The following is a 27876-nucleotide window of genomic DNA, read 5'->3' on the forward strand; positions in this document are numbered from 1 at the left end:
ACTCCAGCGACACTAAAGTCGCTTTCAGACATGCCTTGGAACTCTGCAGTTACCTTGAGGGGACCCGGGTGGCGGTGCATGTATGAACACAATTTGGAGAGCTATGCGTGCTCCCAAGACCCTCCTACGACCCGGCTCTGATACGACATCCTAGCCTAGTATCAGGGGCGAGTCGATCCCCCTGCCCTCCAGTGCTGTAGTAGCTGAGCTAAACGAGTGGGAGGAGGCGGGGGAACCAGAGAGAGACAGGCAGCGTGACAGATTATTATTATATAAATAGTTGATGGGAATGAGCGAGTGAGCAAACATCACGCAGTTGCAGTTTTTCTAAATGAAGCTTGAACCTGCTCCGTGTGTCAGCCAACAGGCTGTATTGAAACGCTGGCTTTGCTCTGCAAAGCTTCGCGCACGACGCGCAGCACACCACCTTCAAAATATAAAATAATAAAGCATTTTGGATGTAAGGGTCATCCTGCTTCCCAGTATTGGACATCGCTAGGTGGGATATCTGGATCTAGTTGCGTTCATGCCTTTGATTTCACGTCTATTATACAGCGTTTGCAGCAGGACCGCAAAATGTCAACACAAATTCCAAGGAGTGTCAAGTCAGTCAGTATAAAACGGAAACTTCCGGGTACAACCTTCGCAATAATGGCAATTAAATAAAGTAAATGCAGGTGCAATGTTTTTTGTGTGTGTGATCCGAAAGATACAGAACAGAGATAAACTGGAAGAATATCTGCTGCTTTCGAAATGTCAATTTTAACCCGTAATGAGTCGATCCGTTAGTAATAAGTTATTGCTTTTACTTCTTTGCAGCACTTTTTTCTTTGAGACTTGAGGAAATCGATGGATCTGGGCATGACTGAGCTATAGGGTTGTTTAATTAATTAGCGTTATGCGCAAACGATTATATGCTCGAATGTTAGCGGGCAGTTATCGCCCATTATGTATTTTTAGCAACTTGTTATCAGACTCTGCATGTCGTACTAGTTTGTTGAATGTCAATGCGATTCACTTTGTTCCATTAAGGCTGTAGCCTAGACTGCTGTCTTCCATGCATGAAGTGGAACTGTGTGCTCAGTTTTCACAACGCCCCATTGTGTCATCATGCCCCAACTCCCCCCACCCCCACCTCTCTACTTTACACCTGGAGGTGCTCCACATGTGTGAAAGCAACATGCCTCATGTCTGAAAGGGTACACTTCACATATTGCCCGGGTCAGGCTCAGGGGAAGCAACCCTGAGCCTGACCCGGAGTTCATGTCTGAAAGTGGCTTAAGTCACATCCTCACTTGTTGCAAAACAAGTCTGTCCCAAGCAGTGTTGGGGGTAACGCGTTACTGTAATCACATTACTTTTGTCGGTGACGAGTAGTGTAAGGCACTACTGTCCCTAAGTGCAGTAATCACATTACAGTTACTAATCAAACACTGATCTCGTTACTTGCGTACTAGCAAGATGTGTAGAGAGAAAAGATCTCCGTTGTAATAGCAGATCCTGTGCCCCATCAGACAGGTCACTTAACTGCACAACGGAATCAACCATGGTGCCAATATTTCAACTTTGTATTAGCATGAAGAACAGCACTATTAGTCGACACATAACTTATCAGATAACTAGGTAACGCTTTAGAATACAGCCAGCAAATAAGCATGTAGTTATAGTATAACAACGGGGTACCAGGAGTGTAGTTCTAGTATAACTACGGGGTATAAGGAGTGAATTAATACTTTAACTAGAGGGTAACAAGATCTATACTTATAGTATAACTACGGGTACCAGGAGTGTAGTTATAGTATAACTACGGGGTATAAGGAGTGAATTAATACTTTAACTAGAGGGTAACAAGATCTGTACTTATAGTATAACTACGGGTACCAGGAGTGTAGTTATAGTATAACTACGGGGTATAAGGAGTGTATTTATAGTATAACTATGGGGTTTAAGGAGTGTAGTTATAGTATAACTACGGGGTTTAAGGAGTGTAGTTATAGTATAACTATGGGGTTTGGGGGATCCATCCAACATCCATACCAGCATTACAATTCCCAAAGAATTCATCTGCAAAAAGGAATCTGATCTACTGGACACAGCCCATGCCTAGACCAGAAGCTCTGCTTTCCCCCTGAGATCTGATCTTGTGGTCAACCTCGCAGAAACATCTGTATATCCTGGAGCTAAATGTACTATGGGAGGCTGCAGTGGATGAAGCTTCCGAGCACAAAAGGCTAAAGTACTCGGACACAGCGGCCGAGGCACTCGGGCCCGGCGCCACGAGGGGGCGAAAGGGGGCTTTGCCCCCTCAGTTCAATTTTCTGACTTAAAAAAAAAAAAATGATAGAATAGTTAATCTATAAAGGCCAGTTAGGCAATGTTTGTACCTGACATGTTTTGGCTGCTGTTTCTGCAGTCTTCATCAAATTTGATCAGTTTAAGTTGATATAGGCTACCCCCTATAAACATAGCTCTGTTGTTTCAGAATTGGCAGGGAAGCGCTATTAGCTGTGCTTTGGTTGTCACAAGGTGTCAGAGATGTAGCTATTTATTAAATTTGAACCTCACTGCATGTTGTAGTGATCATGATGTGATTAAAAGAGAGAGAGAGAGAGAGAGAGAGAGAGAGAGAGAGTCTCAGAAATTGAGAGAGAGAAATCAGCTGCACCCAAGCACACAGCATGCCATGAGCACAAAAGATGGAGACAACACATCTGATCACTTTATTTATTTAATTTAATGAACCTGGCACTGACTGGCTATTATTTTGTTTATTTTTTTGTCGATTTTTGAATAATTGTTTATTCTATGACTTTTCATATAGACATATATGTTCAGAGTGCTCCAGACAGGTCCCGCATTTCACGTAATGCAAAGCTCAGCTCTATTAATGCCTTAATCTGCTGCTGTGAAATAAATGTTTTATTTGATTTTGAATAGTAGTCTTTCTTGTGTTGTTATTGCGCTTTTCAGAGGTTATTATGGTTAAAAAGTCCAGAAATAGGCATAGCGGGTATATAACCTATGTTTTACGATATAAAAATATCATATTAAAAAAAAAAAATCGAGCGAGGCAGTACCACTAGGCTGGAGAATAGGGGGCGGCTGCACAGAGAAGAGACTCTAACTGATGGGGCCCCTGAGCTCACTTTGCAGCTGAGACTCTAGCTTATGGGCCCCTGAGCTCACTTTGCAGCTGAGACTCTAGCTTATGGGCCCCTGAGCTCACTTTGCAGCTGAGACTCTAGCTTATGGGCCCCTGAGCTCACTTCGCAGCTGAGACTCTAGCTTATGGGCCCCCTGAGCTCACTTCGCAGCTGAGACTCTAGCTTATGGGCCCCTGAGCTCACTTCGCAGGCGGCCTGTGAAGAGACTCTAGCTCAGGGATAGCCTGGGTAAACCCATCCCCCACGTGACCTGCTCTCAGACCTGTTCTCAGTCACTATGGTCTGGTCCCCCGCCTGTGCTAAACGATTTCCTGCGGTTGTTGGGCCCCCCCCGATAGACCGCTCCATTACGCAACCTTCATCCAACCAGCTTTGTGCACAGAGCACATGCGCAGTGCAGCAGATGGCGTCATCGCTCTGCGACCTTTGTTGTTAGCGCTCGAGCTAACTCCACCTAGCTAACTCACTAGGCTACTGCTAGCAACCACAGGTTGCAGGTTGTGAGAAACCTTCGTTCTAAAGGCAAGTTGGGCAGCTGCAAACCACTCGAGAAGGGGGTATTTCTACGCCTGGAGAGGGTTGGTGTGAAACTACACCAACAGGATAGCGAATCATGTCGGATTTGCCAGAGTCTGACTGAGGTATGTACTTATAACCTAATGTACTAGTGCTGCACGATTAATCTCCACTTCCCCCGTGCACTCCCGCAAATAAGTAATGTTATGCGCAGCCAGTTTATCAGATAATTTCGCCGTAAAATGTGTCCAGGTGATGAGAAGCCCCAGCTTGTACAAGCTGTCCTTTGTATGGTCGCTGCCCGTCCGCTCAGACCCGATTTCGATATAGCGTTTGGTGATCTTTTGATCAACAGACCTCATAACGGGGATATACTGTTACGTGTGTCTACCAACATCACTAAAAGATCATAAATGTAACGCTGTTTTAATCGATGGCTACGTTGCTAGCTACTAGCTAGCCGCAGACCAGCTATGAACCCGTTTGGATGATCGCTGCCCGTCCACTAAAACGCGATTTCGATATAGCTTGAGGTGATATTTTGATCAACAGACCTCATAACGGGGATCTATACTGTTACATGTGTCTACTGTACTGACGTCCTCTCTGTTTATTCTTTCAGGTATTAATTCTAAACCCTTCTCAGTCAGCTGCTGCCAACCTGATGAGCAAGAGCTCAGCCAGAGCTTAGCCAGTCTGCAGACTTCATCCTCCGGTGCTGTTCGCCTCAGGACTTGAAGGCCTAACGTTGTACCATGGACTGTATACATTCTGTGCTAATAATGCTAGCATGCTAACATCCTTTTCACACACACACATTGAATATACCGAAATGCTAGATTTGATCATGGACTTAACGCTAATGTTAATCAAAAACGGCCGCAGTCATAACGGTAAGGTGTGTTTGACCTAATTGAAATATTAACGTTAATGCCCTCACATTTCAGCGTGGTTACAGATAAACCTATTTAACGCTAGCTAGCTACAGTAGATTTTTGGAGGCGTTAATGTGAATGTCATGACCTATAGCGTAGTATTATACTGTATATTATACATAATCCAGATGTAACCTAGCTATAGCTAGACGTTAAGAGGTTAGCGTGAATGCGACTGAGACCTGACATTACTGGCTTGATATCATATTCCAGGTGCAACCTAGCTAGATGAGCTTCACACTGCTGTATGAGTAGGCTACAAATGTATCAAGCCTTGATATCATATTCCAGATCCAACCTAGCTAGCTATATGTTAAGAGGTAGGAATATACCGAAATGCTGTATATTATACATAATCCAGATCATATTCCAGATGCAACCTAGCTAGATGTTAAGCCATTAATAATGACATCAGGTGACAAGCTGAATGTCAATTCTTATAGCAAATCTAGGTAAATTTCAGACTTTAACGTAGTGTCTTGTCTGAAGTGAATACAAGTGACCTATATTTTTCAATCCTGTCTTTGAATAAAAGTTGTACATTGTGTTATACTTGAAAACCATGTCTTTGATCCCTTATTTGTGTTCACAATTACAACAAATCTGTATGGTTTATCTGTTGGCATTAAACCGTGGTATTTCCTTGGGTGATATTCCATATTTGTCATTAACCTAGCTGTTCACATCTGCATTTTCTACGTGAGATATCACAAGTAGCCTACTTTTATTAAAAAACAAAATAAAATGCAAAGAGAGGTTTCCTTCTCTAACTATTGGTGCGTTCACAAAATATTTACACAATGAGATTTTTTTATAAATAATCATCAATAACGTGGATAATGACATCTGCAGCTGCTGGACGAGAGAGTGCAGCCCACCATACCACTGGACTGTAGGCTACAGTATTGCTGTGATGTGTTACATGTTATGTTTTTATAACTGGCTCACTCTGAATGTAGTTAACACTTGCTTTGGAGAATTGTCTGATTGATGACTGCAGAACAAGTTATGAATGTATAACTTTAACTACACTTTTTTTGCTAAATAAACAAGCACAGTCTAGCATCACATTATTCAGTTTAAGGATCCTTATGTGGAAACATTTTGAGAACCACTGTTTTGAAGTACTATTAATATAGCTGTTTTCATTCTCACATGACAATACAACAGAATAGAGTATCAAACAAAAACATTTTTATTCAGTTCCATTCAAAAAAGTACAATTTGAGTATGAACAGTACAACATGCAGTACAGTATGGAAACAATATGAAGTTCTGTTGGCTGCCATTAACCTCACAAATCAACCATTGCAGCCGGACTGGTCATTTGGTTCAGCATCAACATGGGCTGAGAGATTGAGTAGGCTAAATAAACAATACACATGAGAATTACAGTTAACGTTACAGCATTTAATAACGTTAATTTTCGTGTACCCGATGCCAGGATATTTTGTCACTTTGTTTTCATCAAGTTCTCTGGACTTATATACACAAGCTCACAGCGTCCTAACAGGTTAACGTTATAATCTCAGAAGAGATTGAGTAGGCTAAATAAACCATACACATGAGAATTACCGTTAACGTTACAGCATTTAATAACGTTAATTTTCGTGTAGCCGGTGCCAGCATATTTCGCCACTTTTTCTTCATCAAGGCCTCTGGACTTGCATACACAAGCTTGCAGCGTCCATGTCCTTGTCTTTATCATTCACCCCACCGATCTGCAACGCCTTGATTCCCAGATTAGAAGCCTCGCGTATCTGGTCCTCCATTAGCGCATTTAACGGCGACACAACAATACGTAGCTGTAGCTGTTCATAGCCATAGCTAGTAGCTAGCTCGGGAGCTATGCTTTGGAAAGACCAAAAGCTAATGGCTAGCCGCTGCAGCTGTTATACGTCATTGACAAAGACGCACTCTCTGATTGGCCGATCACGGCAGGACTGATGTTGGCAGTCACGCCGTCACTCATTGGCTGCGGGGTGGCTGCGGGTCTGCGGGAGTCTTTCAACCGCCGCGGAAATCGATTTGAATGGCCCGTTCGCTAGACGATAGTGACTGGGAACTGAGAGAGCAGGTCACGTGGTGGCTGGGTTTACCTAGGCTAGCTCAGGGATGCCCAAATTCTTTCCCATGAAGGGCCAAAACTCAATCTGGGTGGAGGACCGAGGGCCAAAAATAAACGTTGTGGAATTACATTAAAATGTATTGTGTTTTATAGAAAATTAACATTCTAAATCTAAAATAACATTTCAATAAAATAATCTACTTTTTATACTTTTTAATTGTAATAATTTGCAATTGGTTATATATATTTAAAAAAAAACATCTGCATTTGTGGGGAGCTTAAACATTTAATCAGTAAACACCCAGTTAAAAACAGTTGTATTTTCCACCTTTGTAATCAAGAGAGAAATTTGACTTAATTCACAACTTGAAAAATCCTCAAGGTACTTTAAAAAAATCAGCTTTATTGTTCATCTTTTGTAAACAATTTGCCATGACAATTTCCAGGGATGCAATCTCAGGATTGAACACAGTATATCTGCAGCCACATTCAGACACTGTTTCACAAAGTCACCACATGAAAAAGCTGTCCACCCTTTGCAATCAGTGCAGATATCTGATAACTTGCCCGAGTTGCATTCTGGATTAAAAAAAAGTCGGGGGGCAATTTTTTTTTTTTTTTTTTTTTTTTTTTGCGCTGTGAGGGGGGGCCCGTGAGGGGGGCATGCCCAGGGGCCCGTGAAGTCATAATCCGTCTATGCCCATACAGCAGGAGGGGTAAAAGCTCACGCTGCTACAGATGACATCATAAAGCACTGATGATGTCATAAAGCACTGATGATGCCATAAATCGCTGATTGGTGCGAGGCCCAAAGAAAGAAGGGGGATAGTGAGACTCTTTTGGGAGAAGGAGGCTGTAGGTCAGGGGTGCCCAAATTCTTTCCCATGAAGGGCCAAAACTCAATCTGGGTGGAGGGCCGAGGGCCAAAAATAAACGTTGTGGAATTACATTAAAATGTATTGTGTTTTATAGAAAATTAAAATTCTAAATCTAAAATAACATTTCAATATAATCTACTTTTTATCTGTTTGGTAATTGTAATAATTTGCAATTGGTTATATATATTTAAAAAAACATCTGCATTTGCGGGGAGCTTAAACATTTAATCAGTAAACACCCAGTTAAAAACAGTTGTATTTTCCGCCTTTGTAATCAAGAGAGAAATTTGACTTAATTCACAACTTGAAAAATCCTCAAGGTACTTTGAAAATCAGCTTTATTGTCCATCTTTTGTAAACAATTTGCCATGACAATTTGCAGGGATGCAATCTCAGGAGTGAACACAGTATCCGCAGCCACATTCAGACACTGTTTCACAAAGTCACCACATGAAAAAGCTTGTCCACCCTTTGCAATCAGTGCAGATATCTGATAACTTGCCCGAGTTGCATTCTGGTTAAAAAATCGGTCAGCATTGCTGTAGGTAATGCAACATAAAGGATGCCAACTGCCATAAAACACCACAGAAGAAGAATAAATCACTGATTATGTCATACAGCTTACAGTTTGGTCTGCAAAAACGATCGTTCCAAAAGAGCTGGTTTGAAACATTTGAGTGTGTGGAATACTTTGTAGCCTACAGAGAGATGCTGCACTGTGCTTCACATGCAAAGCCTAAACATCTAAGAGAAGGGATGCCCTCATGAGTGCAGGGTATGATAACTGGAAAAGAGCCCTAGATTGCTTCAAGGGGCATGAGCATACCACCATAAGGCCTCAATGCTGTGCTGAAAGAGTTTCAATGCTACTCAAGTCCATGGTGACGTAACAGAGCAGCTGCAAGTAGCAAAAATCAGTGCAATTGTAGAATGAAGGTACTATCTTCAACGTATAGTGGTGGTGACGGGGTCCACCCACAGTGCCGACAGCCCGCAATGCCAACGTTAGGTTTAGGCGTGGGGGGTGGGAGAGGTTAGGTTTAGGGTCTGGGGGATGTTAGGTTCAGGCGTGAGAGGTTAGGTTTAGGCGTGGGGGTGGGAGAGGTTAGGTTTAGGGTCTGGGGGAGGTTAGGTTTAGGCGTGGGGGGTGGGACTGGGAGAGGTTATCTCCAGCCGGTCCACCGACACGCTGCATGCCGCCTCGCTCAGCTGGTTCTGCTTGTGGGCTATCGCCGATCTGCATTCGCAGCCTGTCAGCATTGCGGGCTGTCGGCACATAGACGGGGCACCGTGGTGACATCCTTTCTGGGGAAGCAGGGTATTGCTTTTCGGGGTCACAGTGAGTGATAACCAGAGCAATGTCAGGGAGTGCATGGAGCTACTTAGAATATTTCATCCATTTTTACAAACATACACAGCTCCATCACATACGACCTACTTGCCCTATGTTTTCAGTACAGTATGTGACTTCACAAAAGACAGTAAAGGAGCGATTCCTTGGATTTTGCAAGCTTGATGCGTTTGATGCGAAAACCATCACTGACACGATGGAGGAGCAGCTTGTCAAGCATGGATTGCAACATATCACATGCATTGCTCAAGCATATGATGGTGCCTCTGTTATGAGTGGGACAGTAGGAGGTGTCCAAGCTCGCTTTAGAGAAAAGCATCCTGAAGCAATATATGTCCATTGCTATGCCCACAAACTCAATCTGGTCCTTTTTCATCCCTGAAGCATGTGACTTGTTTGATCTGCTGGAGATTGTCTACTCTTTCTTTAAAGGATGGGTTTTCCGTGGGGAATATGAATATATATTAAATCTCACGCCCCTAAGGTTTTCGAATCCGTTGAAATTTTTGAAATTGGATATTCACTGCCAGAGATATCAAGCATCTCTCACATATTTTTTGGGCCAGCCGACGCGTTTCGCGTCATCTGGCCTAAGTCCGCCTTGCGGAAGTCGTGCACCTATGAACTACAACTGTTGTTGGCCATGGTCCCGCCTCTAGAGGTCCTCCACGCCCCTTCAGAGGCCTTGACCAAAACAAAAACGCAGCCATCTTGTCAACCGCCTAGCCTGCTGTAGCTAATATTAGCTTCCCATAGTTCCTTGCAAAGAGACCATTATCTCGGGAACGGAAGCACTAATCGACACGGGACTGGCGGCATTGGAAAGCTCGTCAAATTTTACATCTAGTAGTAGGTGGGTTGAAGTAACGAAATCAACGCTGAGCAATGTACCCGTTTTTACACATTTTTACAGAAAATAGTTACAACATCAGATGCGCGTAACTCCTACGAAAATGCCTTAAAATGCATGAAAAAAATTTTATGAAGACATCTCCCGACATATATACTACCGTTTACATTTGGTGCAATTTGGAGGCAATTTTATTTTCGATTTATTTCTTGTTCTTTGTATGTTGAAGCCTTCTTCTTCTTCTTCTTTGAGTTTTATGGCGGTTGGCAAACATATATGTGCATTACCGCCACCTACTGGAGTTTGATATCAGCCAAATGCCTGAGGGGTGGGCATAAAAACGAAGGCCACGCGAGCCCAGTGCATTGTGGGAAATGTAGTATTTCGAGTCCCCGCACCCGCACCTCCCCCCCACCACCCCCCCCCACACACAGAGTGGATTTCGGTTGATATCTCTGTGAGTAAACCTCCAATTTCAAAAATTTCAACGGATTCGAAAACCTTAGGGGCGTGAGATTTAATATATATTCATATTCCCCACGGAAAACCCATCCTTTAACAAATCACTTGTCATCATCATGACAAGTTACAAGCTCTGAAGAAAGAGCTTGACATAGGGGAGGTCGACAATTGTCCAATACTCGCTGGGTGTGTCAAGTTGAGTCTGATAAAACCATCCTGGAAATCCTGTCTGCTGTGATCAAGACCCTGCAGAACATCTCAACACCCTTAGCCTTTGGATTGCAGTCAAAGCTTTGCCGATTTTCCACCATCTACCTGCTAGTAATGTTCCAAAATCTGCTTTCAGTAACAAAGGGCCTGCACACGTATGTGGAAGAGGAGAAAGTTGACATGGCCGAAGCAGTACAACTTTAAAGCGCAGTGCATGACACACTGAAAGGGTATCACACCTCGGAGATGTATGACAGGACAAAGGCAGGATGTCCAAGTATGTAGTTGAGTCATCTTGTGGCACAAGCTCAGGAGATCAGCTCAGGCAGAGACTGTTCTATCCAGTCCTCGACAGAATGCTGCAAGAGCTTGAGAGCAGGTTCTCAGGAGTTGGAGAACAACTTATGAGAGGCATACAGGCATGTCATCCAGCCTCAGGCCAGTTCCTCTTGGCGGAATTGCTGCAACCCCTTGCTACACATTACAATATCCAACTACTGCTGGAGCAGTAGTCGCACAGTGTTTCCTGACCAGGAAAGGCAAAAACACAGTCCCTACTATCCAAAGTGTCTTTTCCCTCCTGGATGATGATATGTTCCCCACACTCAAGGCTGTCTTTCAGGTGGCTTTGACTATCCAGCAGCTGCAGCTGCGAAATATCTTTCAGTGCCTTGTGCCGACTGCATACTTGGCTCAGAAACACAATGGGTCAGGAACGGCTCAGTCACTTGGCTGTTATGTCCATTGATAAGGGGCTACTGGGAGGTGGTGTGGAGAGGAGGAGGTGGTGGTGAGGAGAGAAGCAGAGACACATATATAATGTAATGTTTGTGTTGTATTGTATTATTTGTCGTGCTTTTGTCCAGAAATCCATTTCTACCTGTATGTAACAGTGGAACTATATCAACAATGCAATCATTCTTCTAGATACTCTTAATTGTGTTAACTTCTTGTAAATGAAATAGGCTAATGCTGAAGTTGAACAATTCATGAATTTGCTATGGGGACTGCCCAGAACCCTCTCAAGGACCTCTGGTAGTCCCTGGACCGCACTTGGAGAAATCTAGTATTAATTTCAAATGACTAAAAAATTCTGCATTTATGTGTTGGAAAACTTTTTTTTTTTTTTTTTTTACACGGACACCGGCTTACTGGGGTGGGCCATATGTCTGTGCCAAATTTGACAACTTTCCACCAATCAGACACTGAGCTAGAGCCATTTACAATGAGTGAATGAGAATACGAATCTGGACAAAAACAATAGGTTTCCCAGCATTCACTGTGACTACCTAACATAATAATAATAATAATAACAACAACTTTTACATTGAAGAGTGCAGCAAGAGATCCCCACTTTTAACATCAGGAGACATAGACCAGAAAGAATAAAGAAGTGCTACAATCTGATTACAGGATTGTCTGACCACAATATGATTCTGATTGTAAGAAAGCTCACTAAAAGGAGATTTGATTTATCATCTCACAAAAAGCCAGAACAGTATAAAATTCCAAATAGTCAGCTAGCCAGTCTTGAAAATGCAATCAAAGAAATAAAGTGGAATGAGCACCTTGTACATACAACTTTGTATGAAAACTGTAATTCTTTCATGACTGAACTTCAAACAACCATACACAGCTTTATGAGGAAAATTAAATGCAAACCAGGTCAAAGTGACTATTTACCATGGTTAAGTGAGGGAATACGGTTACTCATGAAGCAAAGGGACCATGCTCTCAAGACAGCTCTCAAGAGTAAGATGGAACATGAGAGGCTTTTGTTTACCACACTGAGAAAAAGGGTTGTAAAAGAGCTCAGAAGGGCAAAAGCAACATTTTTTATTAATACCATTAGTGAAGCTAAGGGAAACGCCAAAGAAATATGGAAGAATCTAAAGAAATTACTTGGGAAATCTAATACAACCAATAAACGAATCGAATTAAATATCGTGGGAAATATGGCAAATGATACAGGTAAAGTATAGCATTTCATTGATTCTATAAATACTCTGACTCAGAATTCTCATGGATCAAATCTTTCTGTCACGCCTCTTAATATTGATGCTCCCATTCTCACTTTTATGGCTCATTTCCACCACATTTTACTGCCCTGTACAGCTCGTCACCACTCGGCTCTAATCGTATCAGCCCTATTGACGTTTTGCTTCCACCGCGGATCATGTGCCCCCACCCACCCCCGCCCACAGCTGGTCGTCTAAAAATAGCGACCGCATATCTGTCCTTCGGCTATAACATAACGTTACAATTAAATCCATCCACAGAACTTTTAAACTGTTTATGAAATACTGGTGCCTCTAAATGACCTACAGTGTACATGGGCAAATGTGACAATCGGCCAAGAGAATGATATCACAGGCATGTGCTGTGCTGTGCGGGGACGGGAGAGGCGCAACAGAGTGAAGCCTCTACCCCGCAGCCCCTCACCAGGCAAGACCGGGGCTTCCAAACACCCGCTGCGGCCTAGCGGAGCGCTGCAGCCTCCTCTCAGCTACAGAGCTCCCTGAGCGAGCAGCGGACTTTTTTCTCAGACAATTGAACACCCGCCACGATTTTATTTCACCGGAGGTGAAGGCAGCGACACAAAATACTGATGGAAATATACATAACAGAAGATAAGGTAAGACCACTAAACTGGTATGCAGCCGCCAGCATTGCATTGACAGTCAGTAGACAGAGTAAACACGATTCTCTCTGACCAATCAGTAGCCATCAGAGTTTTACGTCACCATTTGGGACCTACTCGCCAGCCCGAAGTACCCCGACGAGGCAGGGACCAAAAGTAGCACGACTCGGCCTAAAATCAAACCGAGCTGGGCCGGTTTTTGACGGTGGGATGAGACCAAAAGTCGAGTCGAGCGGAGCGGGACCGCGCTACTAGCTGCTGTGGAATTGGGCCATTAGAGAAGTGTCCGACTCCAAAGTTGAAAATATTATTTCCTGTCTTCGTAGCTCAAGGGCAAGGGATGTTTATGGGATGGACACAGTGTTCATTAAAACCCATAAGGAGGCACTTATTCCTCCAATCGTAAAAATTATTAATCAGTCCATCAAGGAAGGCGTGTTCCCGTGCCTGGAAAAGTGCAATAATCACTCCAGTGTTTAAATGGGAGCGTACCTATGTTCCCCGGGTCCTATGTTCCCCGGCACCTGTGTTCCCCGTTTTTCACTAACCTCTCCCAGCCCCCACGCCAAACCTAACCTCCCCCCATGCCTAAACCTAACCTCCCCCAGACCCTAACCCAAAACCTAACCTCTCCCACCCCCACGCCTAAACCTAAGGTCGGCATTGCGGCTTCTATGTTCCCCGGTCCCACAAAAACGGGGAACATAGGACCCGGGGAACATAGGACCCGGGGAACATAGGGATGACCCCGTTTAAATCAGGGGAACACACCGCTATCACTAATTATAGACCCATCAGTATTCTTCTGGCTGTCTCAAAAATAGCATAAAAATGGATCTCTGAACAAATCATATCACACTTGAATGCCACGCCCTTCTCATTACATCCCATGCAATTTGGGTTTCGAAAACACCATTCGACTGAAACAGCAAACTGTTTTCTTTTGGAAAATGTTAGGGCTAAACTGGATCGGGGAGGTGTAGTGGGGGCTGTCTTTCTTGATTTGAAGAAGGCTTTTGATACGGTGAACCATGATGTTTTAATTGCCAAGCTATCAAATTTAAATTTTTCACCTAATGTTATTAATTGGATAAAATCTTACCTTGCTGACAGAAAACAGTGTGTTCGTGTAGGCCATACAACGTCTCAAATGGTTGATAATGATGTGGGTGTGCCCCAAGGATCAATATTTGGTCCATTATTATTTATGTTATATGTAAATGACCTCCCTGATGTTTGTCCACCTAATGTAACCTGTCAGATGTATGCTGACGATACGATCATATATCTACATGCAAAAAATAAGGCACAAGCTGCAGCAGATCTGTCAGCTGCAATGGTCAATATATCAAACTGGTTAAATGAGTCATGTCTACACCTCAATGTAAGCAAAACTGTATGTATGTTCTTTTCCAAGTCTGCAAACAGAGATCCAGACCCAGATGTGTTGGCAGGGAGCAGTCTTGCAGTCGTGCAAGAATTTAAATATCTAGGCATAATAATAGACTCCCAGCTAACATTTATAAAACAAGTTAAAAAAGTTGCCAACCGAATCAAATTCAACCTGGCAAATTTCAAATATATCAGGAACAATCTGAGTACTGAGGCCTCAAAATTGTATACCAATGCTATGATTTTTTCACATATGAATTACTGTCTCACTAGTTGGACACAGACAGGTAAAACTACTTTAAAATCAGTAGAAACACTTTATAAGCTAGCCCTGAAAACACTGGACAAAAAATCTAACATATCACCACTGTAAAATCTTAAATATGACTTTTTAACACGTTCACTGCCGTGGACGAGTTAACTCGTCAAAAAAAAAAAAAAAAAATTGACGGTGGGACGTGGATCTAACCCTTTTACATCTCCTATAAAAATATGGGAGCCACCGAACGTGTACAACCCATTCCACCGACCCACTAAGTGGCGACAGTTCTCTCCAGACTAGAGAAAGCCAGCCAAAACTGCAGGGAAAAGCGTTAGGAAGCCATTCTCATACTGTAGGCGAAAACGCTTTCGCGCTGGCGCACAACGGTGGCGCACAACGGTGGCGCACAACGGTGGGGGGTTCCAAAAATAGACTGGGTGCAACACACTTTGAAACACGCAGCATAAAGCCCAGAATCGCACAAAGCTTCATCAAAGCTCTCAACCGAAAACCCAAGAAACGAGCGAGCCCCATCCAGACTCGCCCGACGAGGGGCCGCCAGGGAGGGAGGCAGCACAGACAGGCAGCAGAAACTCGCTTGTGACAAACGCTGCAAAGCCACCAGAGTCACACCCACGGAGGGAGGAGTTTGAAGGAGAGCGGGGTGCGGGTGCTGTTATGGAGGAAATTACTGTTCAGAACTATTGTTTAGATGTCTGATGTCTTACTGATGCCAAAAATAAATGGTTAAAGTGACTGTTCTATCGAATTTCACAAAAAGGCATTTTTCTCAGCTTTCATTTTCAGACGCTGAAACCATGCTCTATTCAACTGCTAATGCCTACATAACTACTAACTCTACAAACTAACTCTTTTAGACAGAGAAAGCACACATTCTATTAGTTATTTTGAGATATTTTGTGTTCACAAAGTCCTAGCAGAAAATAATCCTCGGCTCTTGAAAGATGAGCCAGAATCCTCAAAAAAAAACCTTGGCAGAAGCTACCTACAGTAAAAAAAAAACTGTTGGCAGTGAATGTGTTAAATTGGGAAAACATGATCAAATTTGCAGATATTTTATTTGTGTATAAAAATGTTCATGGTCTGGCCCCCCCTCCCTTCAACGAATTCATTTCACAAATCCAAAATTCATCTACCAGAGCCTCTACCAGAGGAGACTGTAAAATTCCACATAGGAGAAGTAGCTTTGGGCAGTCAGCCTTCTCCTACAGAGCAGCACATACCTGGAACACTATACCCGTAGAACTGAGAAACATCACATCTTTCAACTCCTTCTCCAACTCCATAAAACATTGGCTATTGAACAATCAAACATGCATTCATACTCCAGGATAGCATTTCTCGTTGTTTGTCATTGTTTGTCTGCTTTGTACGGCATGCAGTTTTGTCTGTGCTTTTGTCTGTGTTTTAAAGTAAACCAGGGGCTGCATAATTGTGCTTATATGTTTTTGTCTGTTTTTATGTGCTTATGTGCTGTTGCTCTGGCATGTATTGTATAGAATATGCTAATGTGATCTTGCATGTTCTTTTTTATATGTGCTCATGCATGTTCTTTTTATATGCTATTAATCTGCTTGTGCTTTTCTTCTTTTATATGCTTTTGTCTACTTATGTCTTCTGTACTATTGCATGTGTTTGTTAATGTTTCACATATAACATTAACCTGCCAGGGACTGCAGATGAAAATTAGCCTGTATGGCTAAATCCGGCACATTTACATGATGGACTCACGTGCTCATGTTAATTAATGTGCATTGTCCCTTTTCTTAAATAAATAAACAAACAAACAAACATTTTCATTCACATATCTTGAGGTGAGAGGTCAAGGGGCCCTTTGAAAATGTGTTTTACACCACCAAGATTTTACATAACTTTGAAGCGTTAATTATTAACCCCCTTCCCGACAAGCTAGCTGCTAGCATGACATGGTTGGTACCAATGGATGCTTTAGGTCTTCTGGTTTCATATGATAGCAGAAACTTCACTCTAGCTTTACAACTCAGGCTGCTACAGCCTCTGAAAGACAGTAACACAGGAGAAGTTACCAATCGGGAGCACAGGAGAAAGGGTTAAAGATCTGGAGTGTTAGCAGGTATGTGTCTCATCCCCCATCATTGCTCTGCCCTCTGCCCTCTGCCCTCTGCCCTCTGCCCCCACCCACCCCCGCCCCCCCACCCCAGTTTGGGGCCAACTGGCTTCCAGTATAACAAGTCCTCTTACCTTCTGTCTGAAGGTCCAGGTTCATTACTGAAGTCTGGAGGTAGACCACCTTTAGACCAGTCACTCTTCATAGACAGACAGCTGGGTACTGGAGACTCTGCTCTCTGATTGTGGTACTGACCTCTGGAAACACAGATGTTTGATACATATGATTATTTCCACACACACACACCCACGCACACACACACACACACACACACACACACACACACGCACACACGCACACACACACACACACATACACACACACACACACACACACACACACACACACACACATTCTTGCACTTAGAAGAACGATGTGAATTAAATAATTGATTGTTTTTTGCTAGCATAATCCAAATAAACATCCATTTTGCTTGTTTTGTAGAGCAGTCAGCAGTTATTTTTCTCTTTCCAGTGACTTCCCTTGATATCTTTACTACGGTACTAGCTTGATTTCATAAATACAATCTGATTGAATCATATTCCATCAGGTAGGCTTCCAGTATAACCAGTCCTGTTACCTTGTGTCTGAAGGTCCAGGTTCATTACTGAAGTCTGGAGGTAGACCCCCTTTAGAGTGATCACTCTTCATAGACAGACAGCTGGGTACTGGAGACTCTGCTCTCTGTCTGTGGTTCTGACCTCTGGAAACACAAATGTTTTATACATATCATGATTATTTCCACACACACACACACACACACACACACACACACACACACACACACACACACACATTCTTGCAATTCAGAACGATGTGAATGAAATAATTGGGTAACCCTTTATTTTACAGGTACCCTAGTTACATATTAATTATTTGTAATTACACATGAACACCAAATGTAATTACACAGTAATTACCAATAGTTATAAATGAAGTTCATATGTAGTTACATTGTAACAGACCTGTAAAATGGAGTGAGTCTATTCAACTGTAGTTCATATGTACTTACATTGTAACAGACCTTGTAAAATGGAGTGAGTCTGTTCAACTGTAGTTCATATGTAGTTACATGGTAATGGACCTGTAAAGTGGAGTGAGTCTATTCAACTGTAGTTCATATGTTGTTACATGGTACCAGACCTGTAAAGTGGAGTGAGTCTATTCAACTGTAGTTCATATGTAGTTACATGGTAACGGACCTGTAAAGTGGAGTGAGTCTATTTAACTGTAGTTCATATGTAGTTACATGGTACCGGACCTGTAAAGAAGCTCCGGGCTGGGACAGAGATTGCTAAAACCCAGTGGTGGATTCGAACCACTGAACTTCAGATTGCAAAGCAAGTGGCTTTAACCACTCAGCCACGAGGGCTTTCCAACTTTCTCAGTGAAGTTTGGGAGGATAACTGTATGTCGGTCAGATGTAGTTGCCACTTAGCTTTGTTATTATAAACAGAGGCTTGGAATTTTTTTTTGATACTTTGTTAGTTGTAGCTTGAAAGACAGGCAATATTGATTAATATGAATGCATTTCTGCAGTGTGACTGTGCCAGACAGGTGTCTTACGAAAAGTGTCAGACGAGAGACTGAGGTCACACACACACACACACACACACACACACACACACACACACACACACACACACAAACTATAACCATAACTTTCAAAGTCTGAAGGGAAAGAAAAGATGGCAGTGCCCTCATGTCCGTTTCCTGTTATTGACTGCAGTAGCGGTGGTTGTGGTCTTGGTGCTACAGATATCTGCGGTGCGCAGTGCACGGCATTTCTGCAGTGTGACTGTGCCAGACCCCCCCCCCCCACACACACACACACACACACACACACACACACAAGCTGTAAATGGCTCATGTGACTATTTCCACCTCAATTCAGAAAATGATTAGAATGTATTTTAAATAAAAAAATATATATATATATATAAATAAATGTTTCTAGAGCACAGTGCATACAATTTATTTAGCAAATTGGGGGGAGTTCCCCCTTATGCTTCACATCGGGGGGATTTATAGACTTGGGGGGAGGGGGTAGACTTTGGGGAGAGATGATCCAGGGGTCTGGTGACCACAGGGGCTTCCACTGGATCCCCAACTAATTGAGAAATTGGGAAATTGATGGGGAAAATGACTCATTTACAATAAGCTAACAAATAGAATGTAGAAGAATGGCTATTTTGATTATAGATTCACTGTTACCTCTATACCTACAATACTTTTATTTTAATTTTTGTATGGGAATTCTGGACAAAATCATATCTACAACTAAAAATAAATATTTTCAATATTATAACAATCAATATTTTCCCCAAGTCTCTGTTTATAATAACAAAGCTATGAAGTGACAACTACATCTGACTGACATACAGTTATCCTCTCAAACTCCACCAGGAAATTCAGAAAGCCCTCGTGGCTGAGTGGTTAAAGCCGCTTGCTTTGCAATCAGAAGTTCAGTGGTTCGAATCCACCACTGGGTTTTAGCAATCTCTGTCCCAGCCCGGAGCTTCTTTACAGGTCCGGTACCATATAACTACATATGAACTACAGTTAAATAGACTCACTCCACTTTACAGATCCGGTACCATGTAACTACATATGAACTACAGTTGAATATACTAACTCCACTTTACAGGTCCGGTACCATGTAACTACATATGACCTACAGTTGAATAGACTCACTCCACTTTACAGGTCCGGTACCATGTAACTACATATGAACTACAGTTGAATAGACTCACTCCACTTTACAGGTCCGGTACCATGTAACTACATATGACCTACAGTTGAATAGACTCACTCCACTTTACAGGTACGGTACCATGTAACTACATATGAACTACAGTTGAATAGATTGACTCCACTTTACAGGTCCCGTTCCATGTAATTACATAATGAACTACAGTTGAACAGACTCACTCCATTGTACAGGTCTGTTACAATGTAACTACATATGAACTACAGTTGAACAGACTCACTCCATTTTACAGGTCTGTTACAATGTAACTACATATGAACGTCATTTATAACTATTGGTAATTACTGTGTAATTACATGTGGTGTTCATGTGTAATTACAAATAGTTCATATGTAACTGGGGTACCTGTAAAATAACGGGTTACCAATAATTGTTTGTTTCTTGCTAGCATAATCCAAATAAACATCCATTTTGGTTGTTTTGTAGAGTAGTGAGCAGTTATTTTTCTATTTCATGACTTTCTTTGATATATTTACTACTAGCTTGATTTCATAAATACAATCTCATTTAATCATATTCCATCAGGTAGGCTTCCAGTATAACCGTCCTCTTACTTTGTGTCTGAAGGTCCAGGTCCATTACTGAAGGATGGAGGATGATCTTTAGAGCGGTCACTCTTCATAGACAGACAGCTGGGTACTGGAGACTCTGCTCTCTGCCTGTGGTACTGACCTCTGGAAACACAAATGTTTTAGACCATCATTAGTTCTAGTAAAGTTCCTTCATCATTATGACTCAGGTTTTATCAGGTAGGCTTCCGTATAAACAGTTGTCTTACTTTGTGTCTGAAGGTCCAGGTTCATTACTGAAGTCTGGAGGTAGACCACCTTTAGACCAGTCACTCTTCATAGACACACAGCTGGGTACTGGAGACTCTGCTCTCTGATTGTGGTACTGACCTCTGGAAACACAGATGTTTGATACATATGATTATTTCCACACACACACCCACGCACACACACACACACACACACACACACACACACACACACACACACACACACACACACACATTCTTGCAGTTAGAAGAACGATGTGAATTAAATAATTGATTGTTTTTTGCTAGCATAATCCAAATAAACATCCATTTTGCTTGTTTTGTAGAGCAGTCAGCAGTTATTTTTCTCTTTCCAGTGACTTCCCTTGATATCTTTACTACTAGCTTGATTTCATAAATACAATCTGATTGAATCATATTCCATCAGGTGGGCTTCCAGTATAACCAGTCCTGTTACCTTGTGTCTGAAGGTCCAGGTTCATTACTGAAGTCTGGAGGTAGACCCCCTTTAGAGTGATCACTCTTCATAGACAGACAGCTGGGTACTGGAGACTCTGCTCTCTGTCTGTGGTTCTGACCTCTGGAAACACAAATGTTTTATACATATCATGATTATTTCCACACACACACACACACACACACACACACACACACACACACACACACACACACACACATTCTTGCAAAATAGAACGATGTGAATGAAATAATTGTTTGTTTCTTGCTAGCATAATCCAAATAAACATCCATTTTGGTTGTTTTGTAGAGTAGTGAGCAGTTATTTTTCTATTTCATGACTTTCTTTGATTTATTTACTACTAGCTTGATTTCATAAATACAATCTCATTTAATCATATTCCATCAGGTAGGCTTCCAGTATAACCGTCCTCTTACTTTGTGTCTGAAGGTCCAGGTCCATTACTGAAGGATGGAGGATGATCTTTAGAGCGGTCACTCTTCATAGACAGACAGCTGGGTACTGGAGACTCTGCTCTCTGCCTGTAGTACTGACCTCTGGAAATACAAATGTTTTAGACCATCATTAGTTCTAGTAAAGTTCCTTCATCATTATGACTCAGGTTTTATCAGGTAGGCTTCCAGTATAAACAGTTGTCTTACTTTGTGTCTGAAGGTCCAGGTTAGTTCTTGTCAAGACAGACGACATTGCATGTGATAGTGTGACGATCGGATCTGTCAGAAGGTTATTCTATTCTATAAAGAACCATTTGAAGCAGTCTTTAGGAACCATTTCCTACAGGGGGGTGGGGGGACGTGACAAAAATAAACCTAGAAAAAATGAACCGGGCAAATATGTGTTATGCTGCTGCCAGCTTTTTTTTTGTTATTATTACAGTGGAGTCCACTTATAGTGCATGTGATGTGTGCACATATACATAAGGGTTGAAAAAGTGAATATCTGCACACTGGAGCAGCTCCAAATACTTAATGATGACTACAACAATGTTTCAACCCAGGCAGTGGGTCAACAACGTTTCAACCCAGGCAGTAGGGGGTGCTCCGATCACGTTACGGCGGTTATCAGCTGGGTCTGTCAATTTGCATTTCTTTATCCTAAGGCTAAACGTTAACTACGTAACACCGACAAAGCTGTTAACTTGTAAACAAGCAACTTGCATCGCGTGAGATGACAGGCAAGATGTGGTGAGGAAGAGGGGATGACTCCTTGTCATGTTCCAATAATCCATTATGATGACCGAATGTAATCATTATGGTAAACAAATCTCACATCCAATAACGTTAGCCTACTTACTTGGGAAAGTGAAACCCACCCCGCTGTCTGTCAGACAGTGGGGGAGGGGTGGGTGGGAGCATTAGGCTCCTCCACATGCACTCTGTTTACAAACTTGTGTACAATAAAGATTAAAGTGGGGGAAAATATTTTTGCCTGGTCAAACAGCTGGAATACAGACATCTGAGAGGGAGGCGCACCCCACACTTTGAAAATCGCTGCTCTAAAGTAAAACCTTTTTGTGTGGATTGCCTAGATCTGAGTAAATTGTGGACATTTATTCGTTCCCACTTATTAGACACTATTTCTGAAAAAAACATGGCGCGCACGCACTCACACACACACACACACACACACACACATACACACACACACAGATTCTTGGAATTAGGCAAGTAGATAGTTGTGAATGAAATAATCATGTGTTTCTGGCTTACATAATCCAAATAAACATCCATTTGGTTGTTTTATAGAGCAGTGAGCAGTTATTTTTCTCTTTCCAGTGACTTTCTTTGATATCTAGCTTGATTTCATTAATACATCTCATTGAATCATATTCCATCAGGTAGGCTTCCAGTATAACCGTCCTCTTACTTTGTGTCTGAAGGTCCAGGTCCATTACTGAAGGATGGAGGATGATCTTTAGAGCGGTCACTCTTCATAGACAGACAGCTGGGTACTGGAGACTCTGCTCTCTGCCTGTGGTACTGACCTCTGGAAACACAAATGTTTTATACCATCATTAGTTCTAGTAAAGTTCCTTCATCATTATGACTCAGGTTTTATCAGGTAGGCTGACAGTATAAACAGTCCTCCTACTTTGTGTCTGAAGGTCCAGGTTCATTACTGAAGTCTGGAGGTAGACCACCTTTAGAGTGGTCACTCTTCATAGACAGACAGCTGGGTACTGGAGACTCTGCTCTCTGCCTGTGGTACTGACCTCTGGAAACACAAATGTGTTATACCATCATTAGTTCTAGTAAAGTTCCTTCATCATTATGACTCAGGTTTTATCAGGTAGGCTGACAGTATAAACAGTTGTCTTACTTTGTGTCTGAAGGTCCAGGTTCATTACTGAAGTCTGGAGGTAGCCCACCTTTAGAGTGGTCACTCGTCATAGACAGACAGCTGGGTACTGGAGACTCTGCTCTCTGCCTGTGGTACTGACCTCTGGAAACACAAATGTTTTAGACCATCATTAGTTCTAGTCAAGACAGACGGCATTGCATGTGATAGTGTGAGGATCAGATCTGTCAGAAGGTTATTCTATTCTATTCTATTCTATAAATAACAATTTGAAGCAGTCTGTAGGAGCCATTTCCAGAGTAACTGTGTAAGTGTGATAATAATAATAATAATAATACATTCAACTTATATAGTGCTTTTCTAGGTACTCAAAGTCACTTAATAAGGCCTCCAAATGTGTTACCATGGTGTCACTAATATATACTGTAGGTATATAGGAACCTTCACTCAGGTGTTGCTGGATGGGGATTATGCACACACTGTTTTGATTCTCACTGTAGTTGAATAAAGAGTAAGTGTGCACATCCAACCTGTTTTGAGGCCAGGTGCTGGATACAGATATACATAAGGCTTGAAAAAGTCAATATCCTGCAGCAGCTCCAAATATTTATTATACAACATGTAGTTCCGACCAAGCAATCTGATTGGTCAAGGACCGTTCTCAAATGAGCATAACAGCACACCTAGCCGTTCTCAAATGAGAATGGCCTCATCACTAAAATATCACTCCACCGGCCGGTCTGTTCAGCAGAGAACAGCAGCGTCCAAAATTCTGCCTATATTGCCTGTAACCCCACAGAATTTCTAGCCCATAAACTAACTAATAACTTGGCCAATAAGTATGTAACACACACAAAATAAAACAAACAGTAATGTCTTCATCATTGATGTAGAATGCAGAGGACATGTAACTGGTTCTTTAAACTCGCATTCCAGGAATATTGTATTTACCGCACTGCTCCACGTTAACATAGTTGGGGGCGTGCCTCAGAGAGCCTGGTTGTCCTGGAACCCACTTGCTTAGCGCCAGAACACACTCGATTTAGGGGTGGAACACACCAGGATTGGCCAACGCCAACCCCGGTGCCCAGAACTGTCAAATCAAAACGCTATGGCCCGCCTCTCAACCCTCTTTCATCTCAGACAGGCAATATTATTTTCAGTCTGATACGTTACCGTCCTAACCTGACGCTGCCAGATGAAACCAGCAGCTTGTTTGTTTATCTCTTCTTCCAACCATTCGTCAACAGTAAGTCCATCAAATAAATTACAATTAACAACAAAACAATCCATTTTGCATCAACGCTGTAAGCTAGATGCTGGTTTCTGCACAGCTGTTTGTTATAGTTAATTAATGTGATCAGCTGGCTGACTCAACTGGGACTATTTATTGTCTCGGACTAACACATTCGGCAAAAACGTTATTTTGAGACAAATGGCCCCAAAATATGAACACCTTTTGTTTATAGCTTGTATTTTGTTGGTAACTGTTGTATAATCGCAATATTACACTCAAGGATATACTTTACCGTGGTTATTGGCACTTCAGTGACGCGTACGGACCTCGACTAAAGCCTCTGTCGTGCCAATACCCACGGTAAAGTACACCCTCTCTTATAATATTGCTTAAATGATGACTACAACAACGTTTCAACCCACGCAGTGGGTCTTCATCAGGCAAATGACTAGAAAAGCAGCAGAAAATATATATAGAAAATAAGACTGATGACAACGCATTGACATCAGCTGTGTCAGTCAATGAAGTCGGCTATAGCACTTAGCCAATGGCAGGTGACTAATGCCGTGAAAGGAGCCTACCTGTACATGCCATTTAAAGGAACAATCAGTGAAGTTATATAGGCCTAACATATACACATCAATAACATACACAGTAGAAAAATGATAGGGTACAAAAATAGAATAAGACTTTATAGAAATAACAATCATAGAATAGGACAAATTACAAAAAAGGTTTAATGTCAAATTCCTCATTCAAACCATTAGGAGACATGGTATTGAGGAAATATATCCAGTAGGCAGCAGATATTCTTCCAGTTTATCTCTGTTCTGTATCTTTTGGATCACACACACAAAAAACTTTACACGTGCATCATTGAGGTTATTACTTTATTTAATTGCCATTATTGTGAAGGTTGTAACCGAAAGTTTCCATTTTATACTGACTGACTTGACACTGCTTGGAGTTGGTTGGTGATGACATGTGTGGTTCCAGTCTACCGTCTGCATGTGAATCATTATAACAGTGTGTATAAATGCCAAATCAAAGGCAAGAACGCCACAACAGTTTGTCGTTTTATGCAAGTTAGGAAACTATAAGAATATATATACAGAGGCCCTAACATAAATTATAGTGAATGAATCTAAAATCTAAAACAAGACGTAAAGATCAACAGATAAACTGTTGTGTTGGTAAATAGATGTCTTGACCTGAAGAAACAGCATAACTATCAAAGTTGTCTCATGTCTGTGGGAGGAGGGGAAACAGGAAGTAGCACTAACAGGAAGTAGCCTACGCGTAGCTTTTATATGATGACATTTTAGATGGTCTTCTTCAGTGAAGTAAAAAGCAGCCTGCTTGTCCTGATTAAAGGTAAGCTTCAAAGCTTTTCAGCTATTGACATGTTCACTTACTGTTAACACCAAACACTGCCCTGTTCACACACTGTCACAAACAGCTGTTTACAACCAAACACAGGCTGCATCTGTAGCACTGTCTTACAGTCAGACACCAAAGTGTTTGTTATTAATTATAGCCTACAATAATATGAGGAACATTATCACAGAATTGCACTCTGGAACCTGCTTTCACTTTTTCTTGCATTTTCAGACCCCAATAACTCCATTATGTAAACAGAAGGCCCAAAGCCAACAGAAGTTTGCTGTTTCATGCAGGGAGCGTTGTCGTGTAAACTATAGGCCTCAGACCAGTCTAGTCACCCTCACCTAAGCCTACAATAATACACAATGTACTATTATTGTACAATAATAAAATATCATACAATGTTACCGTACAATAACAGAGTACATCATTACTGTACAATAAGACAGAATACAATGTTACTGTAGAATAAAACAATACCTTTTCATGCTGGAAATGATCTGCGTCACACCGATGCTGTGAAACTCTTCTGAGAGAGAGAGGAAGCGGGAGTGGCAGAGAGAGAGGGAGGGAGAGAGGGGAGGGGCAGAGACAGAGAGAGAGGAAGGGGGAGGAGCAGAGAGAGAGGGAGGGAGAGAGGGGAGGGGCAGAGACAGAGAGAGAGGAAGGGGGAGGAGCAGAGAGAGAGGGAGGGAGAGAGAGAGAGGGAGGGAGTTAGAAGGGAGGCGCAGAGACAGAGAGAGAGAAGCCATTCAACTTCCACACAAGCAAGTACAATCCAGCAGAGGGTGCCCTCACTCCACACAAAAACAACTGTGTGCACGTTGACTCACCCACTGTCACCCTGCTAGTTTGAAAAAGGGGAAAAAAGGCAGATGCTATTTGCACCCGGGTGTAAATAGACAATGTGACTATTTACACCCGTGTGTAAAATCCCATGTGACTATTTGTACCCAGGTGCCAGGTGTAGATAGCATGTGTGGCTATTTACACCCCAATTCACAGGGCCCCCATATGCTTAATTTACATGGGGGGGGGGGGGGGGGGGTTCAGGTATTTTGATTTTGCCTTCACAGTGAAAATATATCAATTGTTGGACATATTATATGGGGGAAATGATATATATATATATATATATATATATATATATATATATATATATATATATATATATATATGGTAAAACTATAATAATGTTCATCGTAAGTCATTTATAAGCCTTTAGTTAATGATGACCTAACCATTTACAAAACATTAATATACATTTGTAGATGATTAATACATGTTATGTTAACATATACAAATGTGTTGTAAGTCATCTATAAACCTAAATGAAGTGTTCCTCACCTGTTTTTTTTACAATTACTTTACAAGGCTTTCTGCATCCCTTAATATAAAGTGTAACCCATTTATGTCATACTGTAAATGTGTTACATACAAAGAGGTAGCTCTTTATCAAAATTGAAGCCAATGCAGAAGTGTCCTCTTTGCCTGCAGGGTGCGACCCATTGGTTTGTGGACTTCTGTTTTGAAGCCTCAAGTATGGCCTCAGTAAACACTTTCCTAATGTGTTTATGGTCTCAATCGCTACTTTCAGACTATGTTGTAGTTGCAGAATATGTTTTGGGGCGTGATTGACAGGTCACTTGTCCACTGATCACACAGCTCACCGATGACGGACCAATAGCAGGCTCTGTGGGAAACAAGATGGCAATGGCCAAAATGCCATATGTGAGGCATCAAAAAACAGAAGTCCACAGCCCAACTGGTCGCTCCCTGCAGGCCATTCGAAAGAATGCAGGTTTAAGTGTACTTCCGCATTGGCTTCAATTTTGACAGAGCTACCGCCTTGTATGTAACACATTTATATGTGATGAATGGTTTACACTTTAGATTAGGGGATGCAGAAATCCATGGGAGTTTTGACAGCCATAGGGCCTATCGTCATTTACTTTGGCCTGCATACTGTTCAGCTTTGCATTGCAGGTTGCTTGCTGCTGAGCTGGGAGCTGGGCTGTTTAGCCTGATTGGAGATG

General features: G+C 42.0%; 1 protein-coding gene across 7 annotated transcripts in view; it reads right to left on the reverse strand.

Moving 5' to 3' along the window:
* Positions 1-23331, reverse strand: part of LOC310792073 (NACHT, LRR and PYD domains-containing protein 3-like) — a 56984-nt gene extending 33653 nt beyond the window's left edge. For 2 of the 7 annotated variants that reach the window (XM_083653777.1, XM_083653773.1), the window contains exons 1-9: positions 23242-23331; positions 23014-23136; positions 22789-22908; positions 21339-21458; positions 20902-21024; positions 20445-20567; positions 20221-20340; positions 17477-17599; positions 16971-17093 (exon numbers count right to left, since the gene is read on the reverse strand). In XM_083653777.1, the coding sequence (XP_083509903.1) occupies positions 16971-17093; positions 17477-17599; positions 20221-20340; positions 20445-20567; positions 20902-21024; positions 21339-21458; positions 22789-22908; positions 23014-23136; positions 23242-23312 (1046 nt within the window). In that variant the 5' untranslated portion in view covers positions 23313-23331. Of the gene's footprint in view, positions 1-16970; positions 17094-17476; positions 17600-20220; positions 20341-20444; positions 20568-20901; positions 21025-21338; positions 21459-21563; positions 21579-22788; positions 22909-23013; positions 23137-23241 lie in introns of those variants that run through there. The other 5 variants (XM_083653774.1, XM_083653776.1, XM_083653775.1 and 2 more) reach the window with 5 other exon arrangements.
* Between the last annotated feature and the right edge of the window lie 4545 nt (positions 23332-27876).

The sequence above is a fragment of the Poromitra crassiceps genome (genome assembly GCF_964638095.1).
Source record: "Poromitra crassiceps genome assembly, chromosome: 17".
Classification (NCBI taxonomy): Eukaryota; Metazoa; Chordata; class Actinopteri; order Beryciformes; family Melamphaidae; genus Poromitra; species Poromitra crassiceps.